Source organism: Schistocerca americana, chromosome 4 (assembly GCF_021461395.2).
Source record: "Schistocerca americana isolate TAMUIC-IGC-003095 chromosome 4, iqSchAmer2.1, whole genome shotgun sequence".
NCBI lineage: Eukaryota > Metazoa > Arthropoda > Insecta > Orthoptera > Acrididae > Schistocerca > Schistocerca americana.
This window is the reverse complement of record NC_060122.1, coordinates 732,827,675-732,841,481: the sequence shown is the minus strand read 5'-3', so window position 1 is coordinate 732,841,481 and position 13,807 is coordinate 732,827,675. Positions and strand designations below refer to the sequence as shown.

The window sequence follows — 13,807 nt, the reverse complement described above, 5'->3', positions numbered from 1 at the left end:
AACTGATCGAACTACTGCACCTATGAGTGGTTAACTGCCTACTGATTCAGACCCGTATTGCAGGTGATGACTCACTGACAAGTCCTAACAGACACTGGGATTGGGGTAGTTGGACTAAGCAAGGAGTTAGACCTTCCAAGGGCATATTAATGAACCCTCTCTCTCTCTCTCTCTCTCTCTCTCTCTCTCTCTCTCTCTCTCTCTCTCTTTATCAGTGAGCAATATACTGAACAATGTGTTGTTAAGAACATTGGGTGGGAAACACAAGCAATGTGTCAGTTGTTTAGATATGATATCTGTAGTTTCTTTTCAATATGTGTAAAAATTGGGATTTTGGTTGCAGATTTAACAATCAGAGTAAGGACCTAAGATTTGGAACTTTTGTCTTTGGACCAGTTGTTATGAGAATGTTTTACTACCTGAATAAGCCAGATGAAGCATTGAATGTAAGTACATCTGTAACAAAACATATTTTATCATTTACACCTGATTTGAAAATACGTTTTAAGTATTTTTATTCAGTTTACTACCTTGAAAAAATGTGACTTCTTGTTTCTCCAGTTAACATTCTTTACCGTCCACTAATATATGTCACTAATGATGGGATCATACACTTTGGAACAAAAAAAAAAGAAAAGAGACAAACCACGAAGGAATTATCTGAATGGAATGAAAATCGGTAGAGCTGATGTTCATGTACATACAAACAAATGATTAAAATAAAAAAAAAGGATTATTTATTCCAGAGTAACAGCTACACAAATTGAGCAAGTAAATAATGTGTTGGTCCTCCTCTGTTCGTTATGCCAAACAGTTATTAGGCCTCGCATTGATTGACAGAGTTGTTGGGTATCATCCTGAGGGATATCCTGTCAAATTCTGTCCAGTTGGTGTATCATACCCTACCCATAATGCTCCAAACGTTCTTGATTGGGGGGAGATGTGGTGACATTACTGGCCAAGGTAGGCTTTGGCAAGCACGAAGATAAGCAGTAGAAACTCTCGCGATGTACAGGGCAGACATAATCTTGCTGAAATATAATCCCTGGGATGGCTTGCCATGAAGAGCAACTAAATGGTGAGTAGAATATTGTTGACATACTGCTGTGCTGTAAGGATGCTGCGAGTGACAACCAAAGGGGTCCTGCTATGAAAAGAAGCGGCGCCCCATTCCATTACTCCTGTTGTGTTGGGCTGTATGGCGAGTGACAGTGAGATTGGTATACCACTGCTGTCTGGGGTGTCACCAGACATGTCTTCATTCTGGAATCTTCTTGACTGGAGCAGAATTGTCTTCAGTGACAAGTCCCACTTTGAACTGAGCCACAATGATCAGTGCACAGTGGTGTCTCAATGATATTGTGTACTTCATTTTGTTGGCCTTCATGAAAAGCTACTGTGGGCTTACAATTCAGCATTATAATGCCTGCCCATATATGGCGAGTGTTTCTATTGTTTGTTTTCCTGCGTGCCAAACCCTTCCTTGGCCAGCAAGGTTGCCTGATCTCTCCCAAATTGAAAACATTTAGAGCATTATGGTGTAGCGCCCTCCAGTCAGCTCAGGATTTTGATGATCTAACAAACTAATTGGGCAGAATTTGACACAATACTCTTCAGGAGGAAATCAAACAATTCTCTTTCAATCAGTGCCAAGCTGAATAACTGCTTGGATAAGGGCAAAAGGTGGACCAACATGTCATTTAGTTGCTCAATTTGTGAAGCTCTTTCTCTGGAATAGAGAGTCCGATTTCCATCAAATTTGGGTAAGTCCTTCATGGTCCTCTTTTTTTTCATAGAATGTATAGACAGTATACAAGACCACTGTCAATGCAGATTTGTCTTTGAAATAATTCTCACATGCAAAACTTGCTTCACCTTCCTTTCCGAGTTCCCTTCCCAACGAGTCCAATAGCTGACAGCTACTCATGTCCTAAAAAACAGTCCTAACACAATTGGTTATCCTACTAGAAAGAACTCTGTACACCCACCTTTAATTTGCTCCCTAAATTGCACAAACTCTGCTTCGCTTATTTCCCAACTGGTCACTTAGTAAAGGCTCATAACACTGTTCACACAAGAAGATCCTTCACTCTTCTTCGCTGCCATCCTCAACAAACTATCCACAATCTTCTGTTATGGATGTGAGACACTAATCACTTTCGTTACCACCTTTCCTCTGTTTATGTCGTCGTAGATGTAATACCCCTTTACACCAAAAACCCTACAGATGTGGCTTTGCTGCAGTGGAATCTTTCCCAATGATGTCCTTCCTAATCTACATGATTGGCCAAATTCTTATTCATCATTATTTCTCCTTTGCAAGAAACAAATCCCTGAAACTGCCATGAATAAATGTGTGGCACCTCCTGAATCAACCCGCTCACAGGCCACTTAGAGAAGTCTTTAAACACCTTCAAACCTTTGTCTACAGTGTTTGGTCTCTCCTGTAGAGTGACACTGCCTATCCCCAATCCTCTTCATCTGGCTTTTCTCAGGTACCTTCTTGGATGTTGGTGTCCACCTCTTTAGTTACTACATAAATACCCTTGTCCATAACAGGCACACTGACCACCAACAGTTCGTCCACTTTGAGATGCTGTCACCTATTACATATGAAAAGTCCCTCCTCTGTAGTCATGGCATCTTCAGACAATGCATCTCCAAAGGGAAGCAGGACTTATCCAAATATGCAGTTAACCTTACCAGATGCTTTACAGGCAGATGGTGCTGCGCTCACTTAATTCAGAAACAGTTTACTGAACTATTTCTTCCCATGACACCAACAAACCAATGGTCCCGGTGGATGAGGTACTGATTCCATTTCACCCAGTGAAACATGTGCCTTGGAAAACTCTGGTCACATCCTTTGCCCAAGTTCTGTCTTCAGGATTCTTATGAATCAATGTAGCGACCCCAAAGACTAGATATTCATTTCTGATATTGCTCATTTTTTAAAATTATTGTTAAATGTTTCCACCTTTCACACAGCGACCACTGTCCTTTAGTGTGTGAAGAGTGTTCTACCCCCTTCTACACACTGTAAGGCATATGTGTAAGTATGTTGGCAATTTATTTAGATATTTCGCCATTATACTTATTTCTACATGTCACTCGTTCCCACCACCCACCCCTCATCTCAACCCATACAGTGTGTATTTTCACTACAGTATATTTGTCTGGAGATAGTAAAGCCTGCATATATATATATATATATATATATATATATATATATATATATATACACACACACACACACACACACACACACACACACACATCAAATTCAATTGAAATTTCTTGAAACATTTCAAAGTTACACTGGAATCTACGGAATCTACAGATCCCTATCTTACGATTGGTTCTGCATTGTGACCATTTCTGTTGCAGTACCAGCAATTATAACGTTAAAGATTTACTTAAATATTTATTGTGAGTTGAGAGGAGTGCACTCAAGATTTCTGGCTTATGCTTAGGTTTAATTTTACTTATCTGCTTTGTTACCCTGTAACCAAGTGGACCCACATTTTTTAGGAGTTGGAGTAAAATACCCATTCAGCCATCGAGATTTAAGTTTCCCATGATTTCCCTAAATCACTTAAGGCTGATTCCTTTGAAAAGCACATGGTCAATTCAATTTCCTTTGTGTTACATCTCTAATGGGCTCCTTCCTGTTCTAATGTCTTTATATAGGTTTATAACACTTATCACCCTCCCCCTCCAACTCCCAAAAAAAGGGCAGCTTTAAACTTTCTATATGCATGCACATCTTCTTATCTCCTGGTCAGCTGTTCCATTGTGCTCCCCTGCCTTCATAGTCACATTGACATGATATCACACTAATGAATAAAATTCAGAAAGTCGCACATACTTTCTTCACTCCTTCAAAGGGATAATAAAGCAAAACACTTAAGTCTAGAAATGGTAATCATTTTCCATAACCTGGTATGTAAATGATAAACAGTGATTACCAGCAGGAATCATTTTAAACTGATTGTCTTGTCAGGATTCATACTATTTTTTATTGCATGTAAATCTCATAATCATAATACAGGGTGATTCAAAAGTCCCTTGACATTTTTGGTGAACAAATGTTTATTCACAAAATGGAAATTATAGCTTTATTACACACCACTTGGAGAACGTACATCAATACATTTGAATGTGGTGACCCTGCAAATGTTCATTTAGCTTCCGTCTCTTTGTGTGGCACGAAACAGTCTACATCTACACCTAGATCGATACTCTGCAAATCACATTTAAGTGCCTGGCAGAGTGTTCATCAAACCACCTTCACAATTTTCTATTATTCCAATCTCGTATAGCGCGCGGAAAGAACGAACACCTGTATCTTTCCGTACGAGCTCTGATTTCCCTTATTTTATCTTGGTGATAGTTCCTCCTTATGTAGGTCGGTGTCAACAAAATATTTTCACATTCAGAGGAGAAATTTGCTGATTGGAATTTCCTGAGAAGATTCTGTCGCAACGGAAACGCCTTTCTTTTAATGGTGTCCAGCCCAGATCCTGTATCATTTCTGTGACACTCTCTCCCATATTTTGCGATAATACAAAACATGCTGCCTTTCTTGGAACTTTTTTGATGTACTCTGTCAGCCCTGTCTGGTAAGGATCCCACACCGCACAGCAGTATTCTAAAAGAGGACAGACAAGCATAGTGTAGGCAGTCTCCTTAGTAGGTATGTTACATTTTCTAAGTGTCCTACCAATAAAACTCAGTCTTTGGTTAGCCTTCCCCACAACATTTTCTGTGTGCTCCTTCCAATTTAAGTAGTTTGTTATTGTAATACCTAGGTATTTAGTTGAATTTACGGCTTTTAGATTAGACTGATTTATCATGTAACCGAAATTTAACGAGTTCCTTTTAGCACTCATGTGGATGACCTCACACTTGTCGTTATTTAGGGTCAACTGCCACTTTTTGCACCATTCAGATATCTTTTCTAAATCATTTTGCAGTTTGTTTTGGTCTTCTGATAACTTTATTAGTCGATAAATGACAGCGTCATCTGCAAACAACCAAATACGGCAGCTCAGATTGTCTCCAAAATTGTTTATACAAATAAGGAACAGCAAAGGGCCTATAACACTACTTTGGGGAACGCCAGAAATCACTTCTGTTTTATTCTATGACTTTCCGTCAGTTACTGTGAACTGTGAACTCTCTGACAGGAAATCACAAATCCAGTCACATAACTGAGACGATATTCCATAAGCATGCAATTTCACTATGAGCCGCTTCTGTGTTACAGTGTCAAAAGCCTTCCAGAAATCCAGAAATATGGAATCGATCTGAAATTCCTTGTCAATAGCACTCAGCACTTCATGTGAATAAAGAGATAGTTGTGTTTCACATGAACGACATTTTCTAAACCCATGTTGACTGTGTGTCAATAGCCCGTTTTCTTCGAGGTAATTCATAATGTTCGAACACAATATATGTTCTAAAATCCTGCTGCATATCAGCGTTAATGATATGTGCCTGTAATTTAGTGGATTACTCCTACTACCTTTCTTGAATAGTTGTGTGACCTGTGCAACTTTCCAGTCTTTGGGTACGGATTTTTCATCGAGCGAACGGTTGTATATGATTATTAAGTATGCAGCTAATACATCAGCATACTCCAAAAGGAACCTAATTGGTATACAGTCTGGCACAGAAGACTTGCTTTTATTAAGTGATTTAAGTTGCTTCACTCTTCCAAGGATATTTACTTCTACATTACTCATGTTGGCAGCTGTTCTCGATTCAAATTCTGGAATATTTACTTCTTCTTCTGTTGTGAAGGCATTTCGGAAGGCTCTGTTTAGTAACTCTGCTTTGGCAGCACTGTCTTCGAGAGTATCTCCATTGTTATTGTGCAGAGAAGGCATTGATTGTTTCTTGCCGCTAACATACTTCACATACGACCAGAATCTCTTTGGATTTTCTGCCAGGTTTCGAGACAAGGTTTTGTTGTGGAAACTGTTATAGGCATCTTGCATTGAGGTCCATGCTAAATTTTGAGCTTCTGTAAAAGATTGCCAATGTTGAGGATTTTGCATCTGTTTAAATTAGGCATGTTTGTTTCATTGTTTCTCAACATTGTTCTAACCCGTTTTGTGTACCAAGAAGGATCAGCACCATCGTTTGTTATTTTATTTGGTATAAATCTCTCAATTGCTGCCGATGCTATTTCTTTGAATTTAAGCCACATCTAGTCTACACTTATATTATAAATTTGGAATGAGTGGAGATTGTCTCTCAGGAAGTCTTCAAGTGAATTTTTATCTGCTTTTTTGAATAAGTATATTTTTCGCTTATTTTTCGAGGATTTGGGGATTACAGTATTTAATCTCGCTACGACAACCCTGTGTTCATTAATCCCTGAGTTGGTTTTGATGCTTGTTATTAACTCAGGATTATTTGTTGCTTTTAAGAGGTCAAGAGTGTTTTCACAACCGTTTACTATTCGTGTGGGCCCATGAACTAACTGCTCGAAATAATTTTCAGAGAATGCGTTTAGCACAATTTTGTATGATATTTTATGCGTACCTCCGGAATTAAATATGTATTTTTGCCAACATATCGAGAGTAAATTAGTCACCACCAACTATCAACGTATGAGTCGGGCATGTGTTTGAAATCAGACTCAAGTTTTCTTTGAACCTTTCAGCAATTGTATCATCTGAATTGGGAGGTCGGTAAAAGGATCCAATTATTATTTTATTCCGGTTGCCAACAATGACCTCTGCCCGTACTAACTCACAGGAAGTATCTACTTCAATTTCGCGACAAGTTAAACTATTTCTGATAACAATAAACACGCCACCACCAACCATGTTTAGCCTATCCTTTCGGAACACCATTAGGTTCTTCACAAAAATTTCAGCTCAGATTATATCCGGCTTTAGCCAGCTTTCAGTGCCTATAATGATTTGAACATCAGTGCTTTCTATTAGCGCTTGGAGCTTTGGTACTTTCCCAACACAGCTATGACAATTTACTACTGTTATACCAATGGTTCCTGTATCTACGTTTTTTCTGTGTTCAGCCTGCACTCTTTGTGACTGAAGCCCTTCTTGTGTTTTCCCAAGACCCTCTAACCTAAAAAACCGCCCAGTCCACGCCACACAGCCCCTGCAACGCGTGTAGCTACCTCCTGCATATAGTGGACCCCTGACCTATTCAGCGGAACCCAAAACCCACCCACCTTTTGGCGCAAGTCGAGGAATCTACAGCCTACACTGTCGCAGAACCGTCTTAGCCCCTGATTCAGACCCTCCACTCGGCTCTGTACCAGAGGTCCGCAATCGGTACTGTTGACTATGCTGATAATGGTCAGCTCTCCTTTCATCTTGCAAGCAAGACTGGCAGTGTTTACCACTTCTGTTAGCCACTCGAAACCAGAGAGAATCTCTTCTGATCCAAAGTGACTCACATCATTGGTACTGACGTGAGCCACCACCTACAGTTGGCTGCACCCTGTGCTCTTCATGGCATCCAGGAAGACCCTTTCCACATCTGGAATGACTCCAACTAGTATGCACATGGAGTGCACATTGAATTTCTTACCCCTCCTTGTCACCCAAGTCCCTAAGGGGCCCCATAACGTGACTAACATTGGAGCTCCCAACTACCAATAATCCCACTCTCTGTGATTGCCCGGATCTTGCAGGCTGAGTGGTTTCCTCTGAAACAAGACAGGTGATAGCATCCGGCTCAGTGACAGTTTCAGCCACAGAGAGCAACTGGAACCTGTTTGTCAGACAAACTGGCTCCCTGGTTTGTCTGACAAACAAGTTCCAGGTGCTCTCTGTGGCTGACACTGTCGCCTTATGTGCAGCTGCCTGGGAAGTCTTTCGCCGCCTGGGGCGACCTCCCACTCGACCACAGGTGAAGGGTCAGCCTCAGTGCGAGCAGCAACTGGGTTATCCACCGGTGAGGACCTATCGGAGGACTCTGACGCGCTGGACGTCTGTTGGGTCCCCACGGCCAGCCCACAATAGTGGTGCCCATCCACTGCAGCTTCAAGTTGTGTAACCGAAGTCATCACAGCCTGAAGCTGAGAGCGAAGTGTCACCTATTCGGCTCACATCCACACACAACGATCGCAGTCCCTGTCCACACTAAAGGCCGTGGAAAACTAAACTATGCAGATAAATGGACTATTGGCACGTGCTGCGCAGCTCTTCTGTAGACCCTTACGAAAATGCTTGAACTGTGTCTAGTAACACGCAGGTATTCAAAAACCTATCTACCAAAGCATTCAGGTAAAACTAAATAATTTGCCCCTGATTGGGAACTTTTAATGTCACAAAATTGGTTTACTTTCTGATGCAAACAAAAATTTATTACTTCCCTGTTGCTGCGTCTGTCTCAGTCAGCTACTACTGCCTGATTACATGTCTTGTGTTATTACTCTTGCTGCAATGGTTATTCACTGTATCAACTGGCCTAAGCTATTAATCTTTACCTGGTACACCTTTGTACCCCAAACAAGTCCAAAGGCATCAGGTCATGAGAGCTGAACTAGGTGATGTGTGGCCAATCCATCTACCAGAAAATGTTTCCTGCAAGTAATCCCAAATGACAGTTGCTAAGTGTGGAGGTGTGCCATTTTGTTGGAAAACAAGTCTTTTATCCTATCCTGTTAGAGTTGTGGTTCCAGATATGAGTTCTGTTCAAAAAATTCCGGAACTTTGTCCACAAAATTTTTCTACGCTTACCTTTTACTTATTATGCAAGGTCTCCTTCAAAATACTCTCCGCCACAATTGATATACCACTTCCAATGTCATTCCCACTTCTGAACGTAGTGTTGGTATGCCTTCTGTTGGATCATGTGAAGTACCATCTGTGAATTTTCTTTTTCTCATCTGTTGTTGCAAATCTTAGCCATTTCAACAGGTTTTTCAACTTTGGAAATAACAGAAAGTCCACAGGGGCCAGGTGTGGAGAGTATATAGGATGAGGCAGCAGAGTGATTTTGTTTTTTGTGCAATAGTCATGCGTCCACAGGGATGTATGTGCAGGTGCATTATCGTGATGCAAGAACCATGAATTGTCTTGCCACATTTCAGGCCATTTCCTTGTTGCATTTTCTCACAAGTGTCGTAACACGTCCCGATAGTAACTTCAATTAACAGTTTGTCCTTGTGGTACAAATTCGAGCTGAACTAATCCTTCAAAGTCAAAGAAAACACTATCAGCATGGCTTTGACATTTGACCTTACCTGACGACCTTTTTTTGGTCTTGGAGAACATTTCCTGACTCATTGTGAAGATTGAACGTTGCTCTCAACATCATAACCTTAGACCCATGTCTCACCACCCATCAGAAGGAATATCTCATTCTCATTTGCCTGATCCAAAAGCTCTTCACAGATTGTGAGGTGAGGCTTTTTTGGTCTTGACTCATGAGCCATGGGACGAACTTGGCAGCAACACTGTGCATTCTATGATGCTATGTCAGGATTTCATGACATGATCCAACTGAAATGTTACAGTCTTCTGCAATCTTTTGGACACTTGGTCTTCGATTGGCAAGCACCATTTAGTTGATGTTCCTGACATGAGTGTCGAAGGGTGTCCTGAACGGTGATCATCTTTCACTTCTGTCAGGCCATTTTTAAACTGTGTGAACCATTCGTAACACTGAGTATAGCTTAAGCACTCATCACTGTAGGCTTCCTGCATCATTTGGTGTGCCTGTGTGAGGTTTTCTTGAGTTTCACGCAAAATTTAAAGCAGATGTGTTGTCCCTCTTAACTCTGCCATCTCAAAATTCACAAGATATGCAACCCAACGTTCTACTCAGTGCAGCACTGAACAGTAAGTAACAGACATACAACAATGAAACTTCCAGCAGTTACATGTTAAACACAGGCATGTGCAGGGATGCCAACCGCATTTTGCTCCAACATACCAATGGCGCAAAATTATGAATGTTCCATAATTTTTTGAACAGACTTCTTACTGTTGAAGCATATCTAGGTAAATTGTGTCTGTTGTTGTACACCCAAATGCGACAGTTGTGCCTATTCACCTTGCCACATGTGTGTATTGTGGACTCATCACTGAACAGAAAGTTTTCCATGAGATTTTCTCCTTTGTGATTGTAGAAGGTCTCTCGCCATAAATGGCAACACGAGCAGCAGTGTCTTTATGGTCAAAGTGGTGCATAGTTTGGATGTTGTACGCCTGTTTATTCAACGTGAATCTCAGTGTCTGCCACACAGTTGTTTGCGGGACATTTAGCTCCTACTGAGCCATCATGTTGGGCTGGTTGGACTGCAGTTGGTAGCATTCTGTACAATGTCTATAGGCTCTAGTGATGTTACTTGCCACCTAGAATTTACTCCACCAGCAACACTTCCCATTCTTTTGAACTTTTTTACTAAATCCCTGATAGCTTGCCCAGATGGACCTGTCTTTCTAAACTTCCTAAGGAAATCCTGTCGGACCTCTTGGTAAGTCATCCCCCTCAGTCGAGCCGAAACAGTGGCTGTACTTTCTTTAAATATTTCAAGGGAATGTCAAGGGATTTTTGAATCACCCTCCACAACATGAAATAGTTCAACACTGGGATTCATTTGATAGTTTATCTTGTGTGTGATACTCAATACCTGTAATCAGCTTGGCAACAAAAAATTTCAAAACTTGCTAGAACTTAAATGCAATATTAATGGAAATTCTTGGCTATTTTAAATGTAAAATTATGCCCTGTTAAAAATGCTCCTGTGAATAATATTGTCCATGTCATAGTACAAGGGGCTGTAATCTCACAAAGTTCCGTGACATTTAGTTCATGGCATCTGCATTGTCTGATGTCTCTCTCATTCCTACAAATATAACTCATTAAGACATTAATTGCTTCATATGCACATACTTTACAATTTGTAAAATTCACAAGTTTTTAACTTCAGTTTTAGAAGAGAGGAGTAGCCAGTGACCATACTTCTTTGTATTTGACGTTACTTGTTTTTCTTAAAATAATGTTAGACTTTCCCATGGTCTTTTAATTTTTCTGTTTGTTTCTAGGCATTCAAAGACTCTGCTCTTGATGGGATTTTTGATCAGTTAATATCATATCAGTTACTTTTGGACCTCCTCTACAAGAATGAGAAATACCAAGATATGCTAACTGTATTTGAAATGATTAAAGACAAACAAATTCAGAATGCAAGATTTCCAAAAAATGTTGTTGTATTAACTATGGCAGCTTGCTACAAATTGGTGAGCTAATTTTATGTTTTGAAGGACATATTTTTACAGTGCATTTTTCAGTGTTTTGTAAGTATTCAATTTAGACTTGGTATCATGACTGACAAGAGTGTAACTATAAAACAATGACAACAATTCAAAAGTACTTTGTACTGAGTGGTTTGATGCAGCTCTCTGTGCTACTCTACCCTGTGCAAGCCTGTCCATCTCGGTGTGACTACTGCGACCTACATCAGTTCGAATCTGTTACTACAGTGTACAGTCTCATTAATGTGAACACCTGTTGAAAGCCTAAATAACCACCTTTTCATGTACGGACTGTGGCAGGGCGTGCAAGAAGATTGTAAGTGAGATACTGGAAGGTACCAACTGGGATGTGGAGCCGTGCCAACTCCAATGCCATGGCCAGCTGTGCTAGGATTCTTGGTTGTGGATCTATGGTGTGGACAGCCCACTCGAGGTGATCCCACGGGATTCTCAATTAAGTTTAAATCCAGAGAGTTTGGTGGCCACAGGAGTATGGTAAACTCATCCTGGTGCTCTTCAAATCATGCATGTACTCTGTGAACTGTGTGACACATTGCATTGTCCTGCTGGTAGATGCCATGGTGCCGAGGAAAAACAAACTGCATCTAGGGGTGGTCATGGTCCCCAGCGATAGATGCGTACTTGTGTTGATCCATTGTGTCTTCCAGAATGACAAGATCATCCAGGGTATGCCACAAAAACATTTCCCATGCCATAATGCATGCTCTGCCAGACTGGGTGTTTGCTTTCAGACGTTTCACGCATTACACACCAGTAGCAGTCTGATGGAGCATAAAATGTGATGTATATGAGGTGGTCACCTGTTGTCATTCAGTGGGCATCCAGTTGCGATATGGGCATGCAAATTCCAATGAACAGAGGTCAGCAAAACCAGTGATCATGCCCCTTTGGACTTCAGATAAATCATTCTGTTTACACCCTTCTCTGCCCCCTGACATGCTTTAAACACCCTCCACTACTAGTGCTGCTGCCTGCTCTCTGTGAGTGATTATTGTATGTTGTCATCATACATAGGCAGGGGTCACATTAATATGAACGATCAATGTATATTCAAACCTCAGCTTCCCTTTGCACACACATTTCCTTCCATCACTATTCCCTTATGTTTCAGGATTTGTCATAACCACCGATCCTGTCTCTGAGTCAAGTTGTGGCACAAATTTATTTTTTCCTCCCAATTCAATTCAGTATTGCTCCATTAGTTATTTGATCCACCCATGTAATTTTAAACATTGTTCAGTTGCATCACATTTTAAAATCTTCCATTCTCTTCTTCTCCAAACTGCTTATTGTCCTCATTTTGCTTCCATATAAGGCTACAGTCGATGCAAATACCTTCAGAAAAACATCCCAACACTCACATTTATATTCTGTGTTAATGAAGTTCTCTTTTTTTATATAAATTCACTTCTTGCTATTGCCAGTCTGCTTTTTGTCCTCTCGATTTTGTCTACCACCACTTGTTTTGCTGCCCAAATAGCAAATCTCGTCAATTACTTTGTGTCTTGTTTCCTGATCTAATTCTGTCTGTATCATCATAATTTGACTGCATTCCATTACCATTGTTTTACTTCTGTTGATGTTCATCTTAGCCTTTTTTTAAAACACTATCCATTCCTGTTGTATTGCTTTCAGTTGTCCAGGCAGGGACATCATTTAGAGAACACATTGTTTTGAAGCATACCTCAGGTGATACACATATATCGTCTGTCTGTTACATCGCACCTCCTTTCTACTCTTATCGCTCCTCACCCCCTTCTCCCATTACCAGGCTGCTCACTGTGTCATGCGGAGTGGTGGTGGTGGTGGTGGGGGGGGGATTGCAAACTGTGCTGGATGCCAACTACAATCCCTCAGTGCTTCTGCTGCAACTGTCATGTGTGGAAGTAAATCTCAGCTGACAGTGTGATCTCAGTTGGCTTAGTTCTGGGTTCCATGGTTTTTTGAGAAGTGGCAAGATCTGCCCTTGCACTTCCATTTGTTCATATTTCATTCAGACCCCTATAGCTACACAGTGTTCTACAACTGCAGATTTTGAGTGTTGATTGAGGTTGGTGTGTGTTCTGCACTCTTGGTACCTTTCTTTATCGGTCTGCACTGAAATGTCTGAATCATGCAAGGTCGCCAGGAAAAAAACAAAAAAAATCTAAGTATGAATATTAATTGTAAGCCTGTAACTTAGGTAGGGATGTGTAGTGCAAGCCACTTTCACCAGTCCATTGAGAAACCACTGCTTGATTTCACACTCACAGATTGCGAATTAGAGATAAAAAGCAATGGAATCACAACCCATCTGCAAGCAAACACCTCCAATTGTCATATGTAGACACACTCAAACACCCTCCAAGGCAGAGATCGAGTCCAGTGATCAAAAGAGTTTCAGCCTCAGATGAACAACAGCCTATACAGAAGACATCTTGTGAGTTAAGCTTCCACACTAAGAAGGACTTGTAAAGTGTGGCTGTAAGTATCTCTGGACTGGGTTATGGTTTTCCATCATACATTTGTGTACATGTACCTATCTGTATGTCACTTTT

At 40.7% G+C, this 13,807-nt stretch overlaps 1 protein-coding gene across 2 annotated transcripts in view; it reads left to right on the top strand.

Moving 5' to 3' along the window:
• The window catches only part of LOC124613079 (pentatricopeptide repeat-containing protein 2, mitochondrial-like), a 68,538-nt gene that overhangs the window by 22,514 nt on the left and 32,217 nt on the right, over positions 1 to 13,807 (top strand). Inside the window, exons 3-4 of one of the 2 annotated variants that reach the window (XM_047141663.1) lie at positions 344 to 446; positions 11,040 to 11,234. In XM_047141663.1, coding sequence (XP_046997619.1) covers positions 344 to 446; positions 11,040 to 11,234 — 298 coding nt within the window. The remainder of the gene's footprint in view (positions 1 to 343; positions 447 to 11,039; positions 11,235 to 13,807) is intronic. The other variant, XM_047141664.1, reaches the window with a different exon arrangement.